Raw genomic sequence first — 18821 nt, 5'->3', positions numbered from 1 at the left:
AAATAAAAACAGAAACAAATTTGTTGGGGAGCGGGATCATTTTTTTTATCAGTATTTTTCACAATACTGTACGCAAGTACTGTTCTGATTTTTGCAGATGGAAACATTTCCAAACAGTCAAATTAGTTTCTTAGTTAACATGGGAATAGTGAAGTAATCTGTGATCAGACAATACCATGGTGAAATGTTTTTGCAGTTTCAAACCTTGGCATAAATGAAAACCGGCCTCCGCATTTTAACTTGCAGTTCAGCAAACCTCCGGTTCTTGATCTCAACTCTGTCAAGTTTGTGCCACAGGTGTGCAATCACATCCTAACCTGATACCACTTGTGAGTTGATGGTGGTCATGGCGACGTTGCTTTGCTGCAGACCTCCGGCGGGCACCACAATCCCTGAAGAGTTAACAGAACTGGAGACAGAGGTCATGGATGGAGAGGAGGTCTGAATTAGTTCCTGGGGGGGATCGCAGAAGGAGATGATGGTGAGCAAGTGTGGTGCGGGGCAAAGCACAGAGCAAAGCATACCTGGTGGTACGCGACAAGGAATGCCCAGAGGAAACAGCTCTGCTCCGAGGTTTGGCCGAGACTCACCTGCTGCATGCTGAGACTGGTGTGGGATGGAGAGTAGGGCCCTCCGAGGTCGTTGCGCAAAAGGTTGTCGCTGTGCATTTTGGTCTTGAGGCAGGTGATGTAGCGATTGCAGAAGTCCTTACAGAGCTCATTGACCTTCTCCAGCTCCAGTAGGTGGATCCGTAATACCTGGATAGCCTTCACCATCTAAGAGTACACACAGGCACACGCCAAACCACGTCACTTTTGTGCATGTTTTAAGTCTGCGGTCGGCACAAGTTCTTTGCACCACGTTCTGGAGTGCAGTGCCCACCGAATTAGAGAAAAAGAGGATCTTTGAAACTCTCAGTCAGTCCTTGGTGGACCTACTGGCTAAGACCTCCATAGTGTGATCAAATAGGTTTGGGCATTTGAGTCTGAGTCTGAGCCAACCCTTTCCCTACTTAGAGCCTAGGCAAAGTTACCCATTCAGCCTGAGCGATTCCATAATATTGGCCAAATAAACTTGCAGGTATGGTACTGATATCCTTAAACGGGTGACTACTAACATTATTTTAAGCTAAATATATCCATATTTACACTAAAGTTGACTGTTTTAAGTTGTAACTGAATTAGAATCTGAATGTGTTAGATTGAGGGAAATGATTCGGGACGAGTTAACTGCATATGAATCTGACCTTTTCAGAATTAAATACAGTTTTTTAATCCAGATTGCTACAACAACTGTGTTACTAGTAGTGCACTTAAATTAAATACAAATTGGACATAAGAGAGTTATAAAAGTATCAGAAAAAATATCAAAACAGACACACCCATTAAATTGTATTCAAATGAAAGGGAACATCCTGCTGTACCTCTGTGTTTTGGCATCTTTGGCAGCTTGTGGCACGCTGTGAAACTCTGCTCTAAAGTCACCACTGAAGGTCAACAGAATGGTCAGAAAAGTGCTTTGCCAAGGTGAAGATAAATGAGCTAATGAAACTGCCCTCCCTTAATCAAGGGACCGGTAACTCATGTACCTGTGGCAGCCAGCAGGGCCCAGAGTGGCATCACTGCCCTGTGGCAGAGTTAGTGCCCTCTGGGAAGGGTGCTGACACCCAGTGGCTCATAAAACACACAGATGCAGGGTTAATTGACTGTTCAGCACTTGTCAGCATGCCCTCCTGTACTGTGATGACAAGGCTGACCATTCAAAATCCAATTTCTCTTGATCAGCAGGCATCCTCTTTTTATTTGTAATTCTTCATGGCTATTGCAAGCAGAGTGTGTGTGTGTGTGTGTGTGCGTGCGTGCGTGCGTGCGTGCGTGTGGCGGGGTGTGTGGGGAGGGAGGGAGATGCCAGAAATTAGCCCGACGTTTAGCCCAGTCAGCAAATCTGTGGGGACACCCGAAGAGGGACGTGGACAGGAGACCTCCCAACCTTTTATGCACTCAGTGTTTTCCTGCCTCGGTCATTGACCCACCAAGTTGTCGAGCTCCGGATCCTCGCTGAAGAAAGGCTTGTGTTCTCGCTCTTGCTGGTGAACAAAGTTTTCAATGTCTACGTCGAAGCTGGCCGACGTGATGCATTCAGATCCCTGCGTGGCCTGTTCACATTTCTCAAACAGCAGAGCCAGCAGGGGGAACAACGGATGTCTGAAGGAGACGAGCGGGAGAAAAAAAAAAGAACTTAGTGCAAACCAAATAGAGCAAGACAAAAAAAAAAACGATTCGTCAATTCATTATCACCTGATGAAGATTTTCACATTTTATATTAACTTTTTCAGAAAACAAAGTAGTAAATTTCAAGTGTTGATGGTATTCGTCGATGTCAGTCGTTTTCTGCTCAAATGAAATGCTGTACATTTATCCAAGCGATATGGACAATTAGAGTGTCTGAGCGATCCTAAGTGAGTGACACTCCTGCAAAAAGCTAAAGGTGGGAATGTAGGAGACACTTTGAAGGTGCTGTCATTCAATCACATCCAATTCATTTCAATATCGTTTCAAAGATCTCCAGCAGAACCTTGCTTAACATGTTCAGGATTTTCCTCAGGGCATGTGATGCTGCTAAACGATTAAAGCTACCTGTTTTTAACACAATAAAAGCAGAACCAGAATTACCCGATTGCATCTGCTTTGTGTCTCACACACTCAGGTTAATCCCACTCCAGCCAGAGTTAGGATTAACGCATAAATACGTTTAATAGCATCATGTGATCTAATTGGAATGTATAAGTAACTGTATTTTGTTACAATTACCTCTAAAAATACTTGTAATTGCAATTTGCAATTACCAACTGCTATATGGCAGCGCATAATATTTATTGTTTTTAGGACGGAGTCGTGGCATCATTGTCCAGAAAATGTTCCGCAGCGCTTCGTGAGATAGATTGTGACTTATGAACACTCTATAGGGATTACATGGCAGAAACTTTTATATCCAAATTGATTAACTATAGTTATTTTCTGCAAAATTTAGCTAACCAGGACACATGAAGCTTATGATTTATGTCAACTCAAAAAGATAAAATGACAAAATTCATCCGGCGGAAGAACTTGAATTTACAGCACCACCTACCAATGCAGATGTTGATGCCAATAAATACGAACCTCATCGTTCTTCATTTCATTGTTAGTCCTTCTGGCTCGTTTGAATGGATTGTGTTGTTTGTTTTTCGCTTAAAAGCGATTTCAACAATTAGCATTAGCATTACATAATTAACTGACTTCCTTCCACTGTCCATCACTAGATCTCATTGGGATTGTATTGCATTTGGAATAAACAGTTGATCTGAATAATATATAATGTGGTGAACTAAGCGTCCATAAAGCTGAAAAGAACTAACTGCGGATCGAATGATGTAACGATGACCTCTGTTGAAATTTGCCCTTTTAACTTAGTGACTGCTGTTTTTTTTTTTTAAAAAAAGGATCCTGTTCTGAACATCATTGGTATTTTTTATTTTACTTTGCATCATTTGTAAAGACGTGTGTGGAAGCACTAATTGCACAGCTTAGCATATGGCTAGGCAAGGCCACTGCTCAGACTCTAACCCCCGGCTCCCATTTGCAGCCTTTAATAGTCGTCTATATTATACTCTAATCTGCCTGATCCCAATTTAATGCTGCTCCACCGAACAGGCATGGCAGGAATACTAAACAGGGGGTCCACGTGCTGAAAGGAAGGCCTCTACCTTCTGCGTGTTAGGGTTTGTGCTCGTGTTGCAGGAGAGAGTGCGATGCTCAGCTGGGAGAGAAGCAAAAATGAGGCCAAAACTGATAGCAGGATGATGTGCAAATCCGTTTAAGATTTGTACCGTCAGTCCCAGCAATAGGCTAACCTGTTCTTTAAGTGCTAGCATGACAAACAATCTGAAACTACTAAAATGTCTAAAGCATAAACAATTAAAAAGGGGAATGTACAGGGGTGTCAAACTGCTGCAAACAAAGGAAGTAAAGGAAATGTTGACAATGAATAAGTATTAAGAATGGGTTGTTGAGATTAGCCCTAAAAGAAAGTCAGCCGTAATGAGACTGCAAGTTAGAAAGACCCAACTGCACAGTAGAAAGTACGATGTTGAACGTTGTGGTCACATCTTGCAACGTAACTATGGGGACAAGGAAGCTATGCTGGACAGTCGGCTCAGTCTGTGACTTCTAGTCTGATTTTAAAAACAATGAAAGCCAAAAAAAAAGAGAAGTACAGGCGAGAGTTCACTCCCTGGCCAATCAGAGACTCACAGTGTTCTGACGTTGCAGAACCCCAGCGAAGCAGGTTCTAAAATGTGATGGTACCACGCAGCCATTCCTAGAGGAAAACCCATAGAACCGAGTGGAGACGCACTGAGTAAACCTTTAATATGGGACTGTCGTGTCCAGCTGCAATGTTTAAAAGTTGGCTAATAATAAAGTGCAAAATTGTAGCAGAACAAATTTCGTCAATTTGTAAGCTGCCCTTTAAGATCTCAAGGAACTTTTGGTGGATGTCTTAAATTCAGGGGTTTGTGGAGAATTATCCGTTCTCCAGGCTGAGTTCTTGATGTACGAGGTTACAGAGGAGTCAGTGAGTTGAATTCATGAATTCTACTTATTAATACCAAAATGCAGCTGGTCCATTATGAGCTGCCAACTTTAAGGGGTAACAGACAAAAAGAGGTTGTGATCTCCTTTGTTAGCCTCTATCTAAGTTACGCCTCAAAGAGGGCGTTACCTAGACCCTAGTGTCCTGTAACCTTAGCTTTGAGGGCGTTTCCTAACATGTCATTTCTTTTCGCTTTAGCATAGCAACTAGCTAACAGAGATAGAAGGAAGACACAGAATTATTTATTCTCACCAGGGTTTACCCAGACCTTCAACTTCTCTTCATCACCAGAGAAGCAGCGTTTACGGCTGTTTCACTGGACGACATCGCAGCGTCCCGTTAAAGTCTGGAACTCTTTGTTAATGTTTTGATGACGAGAACTATATGTGCAGCCTGACAAAACTTGGCAAAGCAAATCCGCCTAGAAAACAGCAACATAAGGCAGCCGTTAAGACCGGACAGAAGGCTTCGGGCTCCTTATAGCAGAGATAAAAAAGAAATGTGGCACACTTGCTGTAGGTGGGTTGTGTAACATGTGCGGTTACTCTTAAGGAATATTTACCACTAAAATGTATTTGAGGAGACAGAGAGAGGTGTGAAAAAGGTAGGCCATAGTTCGCCTCTCATGTAGTGAAGACCAAAGTTATTCATCCTCCTGATAGATTTATGTTTTGCATCTACTAAGAAATGAGATGAATACCTCTCTAAAGATATTGAATTCCAAATCCAGGAGTAACAAAGGAGATATTTATCTTAGTATTTACACTGAAATAATAAATAAAAAAAAATAGATACACACTTCTAAATCACTAAAATCTTTATTGGTCAACATCGACCTGATCCTTTTAACAACAGCTGCCTACATTTTTGCACTCTGTATGCTATCATTAGCTGTAGGATTCAAGTTGATCTGCTTGGAAACAACAATAATGCTTTCAAGTTGGAAGAAACATGTTGCAAAAATAAAACATTATTTAAAGCCTCCATCTGATTATGTTCTGTTGTAACTACTGAGCAAAGTCTCACTGCAGCTAAAGGTTTAGGTTGATGAATTAAAAACTGCGGTTCATCGCGGTCTCCATCTTCAGCGCACATGCTGAGCTTAGAGCGGAACGAGACTGGAGCATTTCTGAGATTCAAAAACTGAAGTTGTCAGAAAACCGAAAGAACCCGCAGCAAAACTGATTGGGGGAATTTTGCACGACTTTACATTTTGAAGAAAACGTCAAAAATAAAGCAATTCCAGTGCTGTCTGGGCGGGAGTGAAAGAAAATTGCTCACATTTTTCCTTTTCACCCACCCAGGGATGAGGTGGAAACTCCACCGCTCTGTGCTTCCTTATGACCTTTACACAGTCAGGATTAAGACAGATGGGGTATGAAAAGGCAGGTCTTTTTTTTACGTACATGGGACTGCATGTGTGCGTGACTGTGTGGTCACATTATGTGTGCTTTTTATTCTCTCTCTTGCACTATCTTCTAAACCCCCCCTTCACTCCCCCCGTGTTCACAAGCGAGCACGGCATGTCCTATCTGCAGTGCGACGGTGGGGATATTGCTGGCTGGGGGATCATTACAAGGGCCATAAAAGAGCGATTTACAGATCGCCCAGTGAGTGGAGTCAGCACGGCAGGTCCTCCCACCCTGCAGCACCGCGCCGCTCCGCGCTGGGTCACCAGCAAAAAGCCCAGAATCAGAGGCCGGTACGGACCGAGCTGAGAACTGTGGGGCGAGCTTGCAGCGTCGGGTTTGTGGTCAGTGAGTCAGAGGACGGAAACAGGCGTCCGTTTTATTGCTCAGGTTCAGCTGAGTGGCGAGATGTCCAGCGGAGTTACAACTGGGAATTCTGTGGATTATAGGAAACAGCTGGTGGACGTGAATCTGAGTTTCTGGAAGGGGATGCATGAAGTAGTACGGAAATGCGTTCAAACCCAAAAAGATGTTCGTCTTAACGTGGAAGACCAACACAAAGGACATACATGTGAAGTGAAAGGAGGAGAAGGAAATGTACAAATATGCAACTAAAAAGAGTGACATAGATTACTATTCGGTTCCATCAGGTTGTCTCATGTTTGGTCCCAAGTAAAAGAAAGTTGTTTGTTTGCAGGTAAACACCAAAACTTCATCTTTCCATCTTAATTAACGGAGGGAATCAACAGAAATCTGTATTCTAGTTGAGGAAAGGTTCGGACAGCATACTGCACTACTGCAGCCAGTGTTGCTGAAATAACAGACTCAGAGCAGCCATCTAGTCCATGTAAGGTTTCCCTCACTTTCAGATTTCTTCAGTTTCTCGCGTCTTCAGCCTGTTTCAGGTCACATCGCAGCATCTCACTGAGATGAGGCTTTGAATCATTCCACAGCTTTCCATTATTTAGTAGCCCTTCCTGGGTGAATTTACCCCTTTTCTTTTGAGTCCTTGTCATTTTGCAGCATCCAGTTCTGCACCAGCTTATTCTTTTTCTTTCTTTTATTTATTTTTTTTACAGATTGTCTTATGATTTCCTTCAGTGTCTGATACATGGTGGAATTCTTCATTGTTCTGTACCGATTCTATGTTGCTTTTGATTTGCTGTCCAAACATGTCGATTTTAGATTTCTCTAGAAAACTTCATCCCAGAAGTCCTTATCTACATTCTCTAGGACTGTCTGGCATGCTTTTTGTTTTGTAACACGGCAGGTTTTGACTCTCAATTCCAATTTTTCAAATAAATCTTTCTTTTTTATTTTTATTTTTTTACCTCGGCTTTGTCGTTCATGCTATCGAATGACCGCAGTCAAACTTCTGTGTGAACGCTTTACAAACCCAAAGAGGTGCAGAAGAAGAATGCAGACGTCACACAGAAGCGCACCGATTAGTGGCGGTTGAGCTTTTAGCCGTCTCAAGGGCCGGCTGCAGTCTGGTGTATCTTCTGGTCTTTGAAAACTTGTGTTGGTATCGTGCGGTCTGCTTTGAGGGTGAACTTGCTTGGCTAATATAAAAATATATGTTTATTGATATTAGCCACTGAGAAACAACTAATGACGCTCTCGTACTATGCGGCTGATTTAACTACCATTTTAACTGGAAATAAAGATGTGGGTGGCCAAATCTATTCACCATATGATTTATTTTTTTATTATATTTATAGAAACTGTTAAAGTATGTCAGCATGTTTGCTTTTATTACTTGAATTGTTCAGTTTTGCTCAAATTGATACTAGATACTGACAGAAGACAAGCAGGCTTTCACAGGCTATTTCTTTCATATAACTGCATGCGTGCTGCATGTACGCATTCAGAGATCAGCTCTGCACGCCTAAACCTTCCGCATCCTGAGAAGAACCGGGATCAAACCGGATCCTCCTTTAACGTAGGATTTAATTTAAGGGCTTTTCTGAACACAGTGAAGAATAATAAACCTGTTCATTCGAGGCGCTGCTGCAAACAAGCTTGAATATAAAAGAAAAGAAAATCACCGCAGTCATCTTCGGAGCAAATTGCATTTGCCAGTGTTTACAGAAACCTAGCAAACCACCAAGAGGGCACAGATGGAGGGCAGCGCTTTAAAAAATATGTGTTTATTTGAACGCGTGCGAGCCGGAGGTCTCTGTGTCTGCGCTCCCCACCGTGCAGCAGTCTAATCAGGCCGGCTGTACGCCCGCGTATTAGAAACCAGATTTGCTGGAGTCAAGCTGCGTTTGCTCCCAACAAGGCCCCTGTTTCCCCGGGCTACATGTCTGAAACACACCCCTGTGTTCGAGGAAAGGTGCGGGGTTAGAGTGCACAAAGGAACACACACACACACACACACACACGCACACACACACATTTAAATAACCCCGAGCACTGAATAATTCCTATTTCCGTTTGACTACTTTTATTATTTTAGACTCATGTTTTATTCTAATGCACTGTCCTAATCTGATGTTTTTTGTTTCTAACAATGCAGTTTCCTTAGCTGTTTTTCTTTTTAACAGCCACCTAACCTGTCTGTCAGTTAAGAGTGAAAATAATTGCACACATTTGGAAATTTGTTGGCATCAGCTAAAGAAAGAAAGAAAGTTTGTTGTTTTGTTTTGTTTTTCTGGTCTAATAAAAAACCAATTCAATGTAGGAACAATTAGTTGTTTGTTTAAGTCATCGGGGGGCAAAAAAAGCACCAACTAGTAAAAGAAAAATATATCTTGAACTTTGTTCTCATCTAAAGTCAACCATAAAAGAAACTCGTAAAAATAAGTATCCAACAGAAACAGCCAATAAAACCACTTGAGCTCTGACACAGTTTCCTGCATCCAGGAACCGCTGAGCACCAACACATGCTGACCTGTGAAATGGAAAGAGGCACGGCCTTTTTTTTTATTTTTATTTTTTCAAGCCCATCAGACGGCCTGAACAGCTCGCTGTAGGAGGACGCATTCATGCATTTTGGCACCGAGGATAAACAGACTTTATGGTGCGTTACAGAGACCCGTGAACACACTGCCAAGCCCCAAAACCTTCTGGACGACGTCCTTGGATCCATGGAATTAAACGTGTTTACTTGTGTTGGGTAATAGAACTTCAAATTTCTGCGTATTTCATTATTGTTTTTTGGCTTTTAAAAATAACTAAAAATGTGCATGTGGCAGAAAGAAACCCCGAAATCCTACATCTGTTCTTCCTGCTGATTTAGTACAACATGCTGCATTAGACTTCTTACAAGAAGATGACACGAAAAGCACTCTCACGGTGCTGTTTATTGTTGATCTTCATCTGAGGGAGACAAACGGCAAAGTTGTCCTGTTAAAGCAGTTTTTTTCTTTGGGGGGCTGGGGGGTGGTTCTGGTAAAGAAAGTTCTTCCAAGCCAAAGCTTGTGAAGTCACAAGGACGTTTCTGTTTGAAACGGAGCGGAGGCTCGCGTCTCTTTCAATTAAACGCATATTTCCGTCTCCCAGCCGCGGAGAGCGTTACATCCGCAACCTGCAAAAAAAGATATAAAAATCGAGAGCCCTCTCCGCCTATTTAATGAGATGCAGAGAATCCAGAAGGATCTTTACAGTAAATGCCACAACTCATTAGGCTAATCACCCTATCACACAAACACTCAGCTGTTAATAACAAAGCAGCCAGAGAGAGAGAGAGAGAGAGGAAACCACACATCTCATCATAAAGCTGGCATTCCAGCAATTAGTGAAAAGAAACATTAAATCCTCAGCCGCCGACTTCCTGAGAAAAAATGATTCTTAGAAAAATGGCAGGGATGTTGACTTCTTTCATGCGAACAGCCTTCTGCCTCCATATAGGCACGGCGCTGATCCAGGAAGGCTGACAGATCCGAGCGTCTATAGAAACGACACAGCAGCTATTTGTGCCTCCTTACATCATCCTACCTACTGTGGGAGCAGGAGATGAAGTCCAGTTTAAATGTGACAGTAGCAGCAAGACGAGGCGCGTTTAGCTTTTGCTCTCTACGTGTGCGGCGTTTATTCTTCACCCTTCTTTTCCATGCCAGACGACTGACCTGGGGATCAGATTGTAACAGGTGTGGTGGATATGTCACTGTGTAATTACTGCTTGTTTGCTGCCAAAACTTAGTGATAAGCCGGTCGATTAGTGATTAGCCGGTCACGAATAAGACCTCCATTAGTATCATGCGGGTCCACAGAGGAATTTACGGTGTAAACTGGATCTGGTGTTCAAAATGAAAGAATAAATCCCATCAAGAGCAGCAGTTTGTGAAACTCTCCAACCAGTCTGCCTGCCTGGCACCATCAACCATGCCCCACATCTACGGCGCTTTTCCAGTGATCGGTTAACGTGCGGTTCGGTTCTACACCAGGTAGTGAGCTTTTAAAGTAAACATTAAATGCTAATGTCGTTTGCAGTTTTCAGTGATGTCGTAAAGTACGAGCCAATCAGTGAATGCGGTCACCTGTAGACCAAATGGTGTCGGTGCCATACCCCTCTCGGTCCTGCTAGTTCTACCCCTGACGTAGGTTTGTAAAGTCTGAGAACAGCCGGGCTGAGCCATGCCGGATTTGCTAGTGGAAAATCTCATCTGGTCGAAGCGGAGCGAGAGCGTAAGGGTCAGAGGTGGTCTAGTGGAAAACGTCTGCAGTTTTACTGAGATCACCTTGTTCAGCATTCTGACGCTTCGTCTGAACTTCAGGAAGTCGGTTTCCCTTAATCTCCAAATACCTTAATGCACTGAGTTGCTGTCATGTGATTGGCAGATTGACGATTGGTGGTGATAATTCCTAAGTTCATTGTAATCTCACTTTCTCCAGAGTTGCTAGTAAACGCAGGACTCATCCTGTGTTGCCACAGCAAAAGTCCTCCGACCACAGTGAGGACCATAGACGTACATTACTGGATAGGACGGTGCCTATTAGCCGCTATAGCTAGTGATGTGCATCTTCAACTGCTTTGATTCATGTCAACCAGGTTGTTCTGATGCCAGATGAGCAGGAATCACAAAAGTGTTAGTAGTGCCCTTATTTCTTATCTGACTTCTATCGAATATAATTTAAAGCGGAGGAATTTTCTGATGTTTTGATACATCAAAATATCCCTCCCTGGATATAAATCTAGAAACAGTTTCGTTTCTTTAAGATATATTTTATCCCATTTGGCAACTGTGACACAACGTTCTGCAAATAAGGCAGTCCTGTTTTTGTCGTTAATTTAAGCTAGAGTTTTGCCACAGCCAAGAGAAAATAACGCTCTTGGTGAAGAAGAGGAAGAAGAAGAAGAAGAAGAAGAAGACGTGAAGAGCAACTCAAAGCCATTTGTAATCTTCTTTTCTCTTGCTCTGTCTCAGCTGTATACCACATGCACGGCCGTCGCCATGGCAGCCGACACCATTTTTGTTTTTAATTAAAACCTTTTTTTTACTGAGTGGCGAAAGAATATCCCCTCGGACCTCAACGAGCGTCATTGTATTGACAACTAAAACGCCGCGTCCCTTTTTCAGGTTCTTCGCGACTCAACGCAATACGATGACACGCATGTGACACAGGACGGTCACGTAAAGTCAGATCCGGTAATGGGCCTATCAGCGGTGAGCATCCACCAGCAGAAACATAAATCAGCGCCGCCGCATGTAGATAAGAGCCGAAAGGGGTCGCTTTCTCCGGCAAAGGGAAGATTACTGCCATAATTGTAGTCAGGAATCAGAACACGGATCATTTTCTTTCACAGAACTACCTGAGATAAAAATCAGAGCAGCTTTAGGATTAGTCACTCTGCAGCAACAGCTGTGCTTTCTGTGACAAAAAGGCCCCGAAGGCAGCAAGAGCTGGAGCGCACTCATTGGCTGTCATCTGGCTTTACCTTTTCTTGCGAGCTCCAACACACTGCATCCTGCTGTTTGCTCTCATTTGCACTCTTAGTTTGAATCGTGCCTGACAGCGAACTGCTCCAACTCGTCGCGTGACAAACGCAGATCCGCGTCTTATCTCCACCGCATTCAGGCAGCTGAAGTCTCGGCAACGCAGCTGGCACGTTGCTGCAGTTCAGACGATTTCCTGATATTAATATTTTAATGCCAGAGGATTTCTCAGTCTCAGCTCTTATCTCAATCGTATCGGATCAAAATCACCTGCGTGAAGGAAGTGGATTTGTGTTCGGTCGACGTTTTCTTTATCGCGGCAATGCTTCTCGGCAGGAAACTACAAACTATCAGAAATCGTGTTTATTTCCATTTAAATGGTGCCACATTTGTAGGAAAAATCTGGCTGCCAAATGCCAAAACTAAACAGCTCATTCTGCTGTGGACTTTGGTTTTGAGTTTCAAGCATCAATAAGGCATTGTACCCTGGAGATTAAAACCTGCTGCAGCAGTCAGTCGCTGTCTGCTTCATATTTAAGTATTATTTGGGGCAACTTCAGTCTGGGTTCCTTTAAACCAAGTGGACACGTTATTTTTTTTTCTTCAAATCAAAAACAAAGTGACATATACATGATAAACTCTGCTGATCTACACACAAATGCATTTTTTCCCCTACAAATGTGTATTTCAAGAAAAATAAGCTGGCTTTTTAACGACACGAGATTTATGACAAAAAAACTCTGTTACAACAATACTCTCTCTACTCGTCCTGTTTTCGGACAGTAGGGACAAAAAGCCAACATTACATGAAGGGTTAAAAGCAACACATATTAGAATCGGTGGGAACAATCTGAACTGAATTAAGACTTCAGTTGAAGTAAGATCGTCCTAACTTTTCAAAAAAAAAAAAAGAAGAAACAAAAGTCTGTGCTCTAATTAATTATAGTGAAAATATTAAAATCCTAAAGAACTTATGGGGGGAGAGGGATGTGATGTTAGGAAAAAATAAAAAGTCAGCATGTCTTCCTCTTCTTATTGAGTCCTATCAAGTGTTTTCAAGTAATTTCCACCGCCAAGAATAGATCCACAAATCCCAGCGCTCATGGTGCGCACAAGCAAAATTAACATAAATATGATCTCTGATGAGGACCATGAAATAATAAGAAACTCCACAAAAAGAACTGATATCTAAAGTATGGGGGAGAAAAGAGAGAGAGAGGGAATAAACAAAAACAACCAAAACAAACATCTAAACATCATATGAAAAAACGCTGGAGGATGGCAAAACACAAAATATGTACAAATATTCATCGATAATTTCTTTTCATTTTATTACAGTTTTATTAGTTTAATTATGTCTTACATCATTAAAGTGTTTTTTATCACTACGTTATCTCTAGGATGTTTCTCTCTGTTTTTTTTGGGGGGGGAGGTGGAAGGAGGGTTTTGTCTTTTTATTATTTTGGTTTTACTAATTCTTCCAACGTTTGCTCTCAGCCCAGCAGGTTTATCCCAGAGTCAGTTTAGAGATGCCATAAACCAATCATGAGCTCTACAGGACCGGATGAGGACGTCGTTATGGTGTTAAAAAAAAACAACAACAAAAAAGCCCTGCCTGAGTGGTCTTTGCGGGGTTTCAGCGAGGTTTAGCGAGCCGTTCCGAGACATGCTGAGCTTGCTCTTAATTACCCATAAGAGAACATGAGAGGGTTTTTAGGCATGAACAACTCTCTACTGGAACTGTGGCAGCTTACTGGAGTCCTAGGAGCAACATGGTCGCAGCCCGTGAAGAGGAGCAAAAAATGTTTCCTCATACTTAGAAGAGCAGACACTAACGGTGGAGGCGCGGAAACCCCCCCGTATTTTCTGCAGACCGCGATAAGACCATGATGACCGCATCCCAAAACCGCATCCTGGTAGGTTCCAGGACTCTCCATCGGTTTTTGATGTAATTATGACAGTAAAGAAGTCGGATCATCATCGGAGCTCGTTTTGGCTCAAGGCGGCGAAGAAAAACGCACATGATGAGTGCTGAACGTAGCGACCTCACAACTTCCTTCGCACTGAATGAGCTGCAACAATCAGGACGTTGTCTAGGTGTGCAGGTGTCTCACCGCATGAAGACAATGACCGGATCTGTAAATGGGCCAACGTCCTACAAGTGTAACGTTTGTCTTTGCTCTCAAATGTGCTCAACGGACCTTAATGCGTGTTAAATTTGAACTGAGTTGTTTTTTTTTTGTTTCAATCAGTAATTATGGTTAAGACGGAAAATAAAAACTTATCCTTTGCGATGCGGTTTACTGAACGGGTGGAGAAGGAGGACGCCAGCCAGCCAGAACGGGTACATGGAGGAGGAAGAGGAGCTGCCTCCACCGGCACCACCAGGAGCTGCTTCAAACATGGCTGCTCACATCAAAGCCCGCCTCGTCTCCCGCGGGAGCGGCTCAGGACTTCGCGGTGGCTCGCCTCGGGTCGAAGCGTGGAAGCTCTCACCTCCTCAGAAGGCGGTGGCGGATACCTGCGGGCTGCACCCGAGGAGCTGAGGCAGATGGCAAACTGCTGGCTGGGAGCTCCAGGACGGCAGGGAGCGCACGGCGCCCTCCACAGATCCAGTTGGCTGCTAGTTTGCTGACTCCATCGGGGGAGGGGGCGGCGGCCGGGCTTTTAGACATGTCTGTGTATTTGAATATTTCACTTCATAAATAGGTAATGCAATCTCATTATGAAGGTACATCAATATTGTAGTGATAAGCTGAAAGCAGAAGGAGGCGGTTGTGTTTTGAGACTCGCCCAGCAGCCATTTTTTTTTTTTGTCTTTTTCCACCGAACAAGAATGGAAACTTTGGGGCTTTTTGTGAAGTAAAGGTAAAATAAATTTAACCTCAAATGTCTCTCCTTCTTGCTGTAGCAGATACGATTTGGGTTCGATCTCTAGAGCTTCAGGCCTGCGGCTTTTTTTATTTATTTATTTATTTTTTTGTACAAGCTTAACCTTCACACTAGTTCGCTTCATACAAGTAAATATAAGTTGAAACCTTGAGCTGGGGTAACATCTGAACAACATTTAGTGCTTTTAGGGTAAAAGAGAAGACATGAAATTCCCTCAATGTCTATCAAGAAATGAACTTTACATGATATGATTTACAAGATTAGAGGAAGCTCTAACTGTTAATTTATTCAGTGTTTTTCCGTCGTGTTTGCACCTGCCTGATCTGGTTCAGAATCAAAGACTTGAATTCACTCCAACCCAGAGATAGCTGAGGAAAACGCGAAGCTGCAGGGAAGAAGAAAATCTATCAACACAGAGACGTAGAGGAGCTACAGCCATGAACACGCTGAGAGTGGCTCAGAGCTGCTAACTATCCTGACATACAGCGTTTTGAACAATAATCACAACCCTTGAACATTTTTCACATTTCGTTGCACTGCTGCTATCTCTAAACTCGATTCTATTCTGTTTGGAAGTGGAAGTTGAATGACTCATCATTTATTACTTTTTCACAAAGTCAAAGCTTAAAAGTGCGGCGTGCATTTGTACGCAGCTCCCACAAATCACCAGCAGTTAGTGTCTGTCTGTGAGGGGTGTGATCTCAGTACGGATCCAAACCCGAAGGCCTCGGCTGTTTATTTGAGAACGTCGGAGGGAAAAAAAATGACGTCAAATGTGACAGAAATGTGTAATTTGGGTAAATGAGGGAAAAATATTACCTTTTTGTTGTGCTGGAAAACTAACTGCTGGCAGCGTCACGCTGTGGGGAAGATGGATGGAGCTGAACACGGGTTGCAGAATATTGAGGTGCAGGTTCACCTTCTAGCAGGACAATGAGCCAAACCCTCCAACCAGATCAAAGCATAAACCCGCGCTAGAACGGCCCAGTCAAAGTTAAAGTCTTCAATCCACTTCACAATCTGTGGCAGGATTTGAAAACTGGTGTTGACAGATTGTCTCTGAAGGGTCTGAATACTTGAACAAGGTACTGAGTATGTGTTTGAACTGCTAAAAGACTCCCACCCCTCTCTCTTTTTCTCTCTCTCACACACACACACACACACACACACACACACACACACACACACACATGCATGCAGAACAACATGAAAGCTTCAGTGTGTGAAGCCACAGAGGCTAGCAGCATGCAGCTCTCTCAGATTTATTTAGAAACTCGAAAAATCCCAAACTTTCAAAAATGACTGATTATTATGAATGACTATCAAAGCTTTATTTCAATAATTATGCCTTAGAAATAAATCAGTATGTAGATGTTAATTGGACGTTTCCGAGCAATAAATCCGATACCAGAACTAGTTAAAATAGACAGAAAGGACAGTTCTAACTTTCTGTTACTCCCTGCAGCTTTCACTTTCCACCTTCCCTGGCTATAATTAATGCAGCAAATAAACGAATAAATAAATGCAAAGCTTTTGTATGTTATGATAATTATATCTCACATATGTCGCCTCGTTTAGATCCCAGCAAAAATAACGTTTTCAAATCAAGCGTTGGCTTCATGACGGTGTTTTATAAGACCGACAATAGAAATGAGAACACAGCGGCTCCCACATTTGCAGATAATCACTGTTTTGCAGAAATGCTGCGCACGTTTCGACCACCTATCATGAGTAAATGACAACTGTTGCCGAGCGTGAGCGGTTTATATCCATAAAGACATAAAGTGAATCCTCCGGATAGTTTCTATTTTCAAAATAATTCTAGTTTTTTTTTTGTTTTTGTTTTTTTGGACAGTAAAGAAAGTTTTTAGACTTACTGTGACTGAAGCAGAGTCTTTTGAAAAATTTTTTTTGCAATTTAATTAATACCTATCTTCAGATTCTGCAAATTCAACATTTGAACATCTATATTTGAATGCATGCGGCATAAAAAGGACAGTAAATGGCGTAGTAAGACTACCACTGCTGACTAAGAAGTTTTGTTATCATCAAGATTAAATGTGACAAACATGACAGTGGATTTAACGGATGTGCAGCGTGACACAACGGCTGCTTAAAAAATAAAATAAAATAAAATTTTAAAAAAATCACAGTTTAACCAAAACCTCATCATCACGTGTCTTGTAATTTACAGAGAACCATCAGGTACTTTTTTTTTTACTGCTTAAGTTAATTCCCTGTAATCGGATGGGACATGTGAGGTCTTTAAAAAAAATGGTGACAATGGTGAAATCTACTAAAACTAAAATGTCTTAATCATTTCATTCCTGATGCTTTTCCAAAGTCAGAATGTTTCATAAGACCTCTGTGATCTGGAGAGTAATCCTTACCTTTGAAAATGGCTGTTGGCGTGAAAGAGAAATAAATTCATTTCACAATGTTGATCTCAGATATCTGTAAAACAAATTCTGTTTGACTACTGAAAAGTCTCAGATCAGATTTTACTTTGTTTTTTTCCATTTTATTATTTTTTTTTTTTTTACCAGACTAGTTTAAAAAAATGTTTTAGCTTCTTTTAGCTTTCACTGGAAATACTGGTCCAGTCAAATAACCAGAGCTCCTTCTCCCAGTGCATTCTTCTGCTGGCGCAGAATACTTTCTTTCCTCTTGGAAGTTATAAACCCAGGAGGAACTGGGCCTCCCTTAATTGCCGAAAGCACTATTTTGTTTATGAATCACACCAAGAGGTAATTAAAAAGAAACCTTTCGGGTACAGCTTTAGACGTTTTTACGACAAAGCCTGCTCAGAACGGACGAGAAGCAAACACGTCCTGACATTTACTAACAAGAAGCTCCTCAAAGTGTTTAACATCACAGAGCATTACAGGAATCTGATGGGTCAGACTTTAAAGGTATGAAGGAAAAAACTCAAGGAGAAGTTCTTATGCAACAATGATGTAATTAGTACAATTTTTTTTTTACTTACCTGTAAACAGCTCTCTTGTCAGACTCAAGCTGGGCCTGGGGGTCAAGGGTCACACTGACAGAGTTATTTCCTGCTGCAGAGGCTGCTGGGATATGGACCTGTGGGGTCTTGGAGTTCTGCTGAGTTGTGCCCGTCATCTGGCAACAAGAGACAAAAAAAAAAAAAAAAAACCCACAAAGTTAATGACGATTTGAGCTTAGAACTCCCACAAAGTGTTTGGGTGCTGATCAGTCAGAGTCAGAGCTGGGAAACAATATTCTGCTTCCATTTAGTAAATGACAGAACACAACAGCTTCATTACTGGTCCCCGTTTCGCCAAAACGGCACCACAGATTGGTGCAAAGGGCAGTGGAAAACTAAAGAGGCCTTTAATGTGCTGAGAGAAAACAACGAGTTTGGACCCAAAAGCAAAAAAACAACAACAAAAAAAAAGTCACTTTAGGAAAATAAAGAGGAAAATAACATTACTGTATAATAGTAGATTAATACACCATGGTACCTTACTGCGCCATATCACTACTGTAAAAGTGTTTCCTTCAATCGGTTGATTCTCCTATGCACCGTCAATTAAACAGATAATTATTTCAGTGACATTCACTCAAATTCAATGTTTTATCATTTGATTTGATTCCATTTGGGGTAAAAAAAAACAACAAAAAACAAACAAACAGATTAATTCAGAATAAAACTGTTTATTTTGTCAAAAGGCTGCGATTCATCCTGGGGGACCATGGATACTCCCATCCAGGTTTCAGTTCACGTCAGTCGTCTCAGCTTTATTGTCAGTTTTAATGTTCATGTGAAAATATAATCAAGCTACGCAAAGTAACTAGAGAAAAACTGCTCAAGTCGGACCGGCGCTTATTAAACCGACATTAAACGTGGTTCCGACTTTTGGTGTGGAAACTCATCATTCAGCATAAATAACGTAACAAACCGCTTCCTGCGTTTCACGTTACTTTTTTTTTTCTGAGGGCTTGATAAGTCAGCGACCACGTCCTCCAAACCGAGTCCACTGCA

General features: G+C 42.1%; 1 protein-coding gene across 4 annotated transcripts in view; it reads right to left on the bottom strand.

Annotated features, from left to right (window-relative positions):
- The window catches only part of pknox2 (pbx/knotted 1 homeobox 2), a 116193-nt gene that overhangs the window by 10508 nt on the left and 86864 nt on the right, over nucleotides 1–18821 (bottom strand). For 2 of the 4 annotated variants that reach the window (XM_016673585.1, XM_016673587.1), the window contains exons 4-8: nucleotides 17802–17938; nucleotides 17206–17217; nucleotides 2033–2204; nucleotides 591–776; nucleotides 318–453 (exon numbers count right to left, since the gene is read on the bottom strand). In XM_016673585.1, coding sequence (XP_016529071.1) covers nucleotides 318–453; nucleotides 591–776; nucleotides 2033–2204; nucleotides 17206–17217; nucleotides 17802–17938 — 643 coding nt within the window. The remainder of the gene's footprint in view (nucleotides 1–317; nucleotides 454–590; nucleotides 777–2032; nucleotides 2205–17205; nucleotides 17218–17801; nucleotides 17939–18821) is intronic. The other 2 variants (XM_016673586.1, XM_007556482.2) reach the window with 1 other exon arrangement.

The sequence above is a fragment of the Poecilia formosa genome, unplaced genomic scaffold (genome assembly GCF_000485575.1).
Source record: "Poecilia formosa unplaced genomic scaffold, Poecilia_formosa-5.1.2 Scaffold79, whole genome shotgun sequence".
Classification (NCBI taxonomy): Eukaryota; Metazoa; Chordata; class Actinopteri; order Cyprinodontiformes; family Poeciliidae; genus Poecilia; species Poecilia formosa.
The sequence above is the reverse complement of the archived record's forward strand: the minus strand, read 5'-3'. Positions and strand labels throughout refer to the sequence as shown.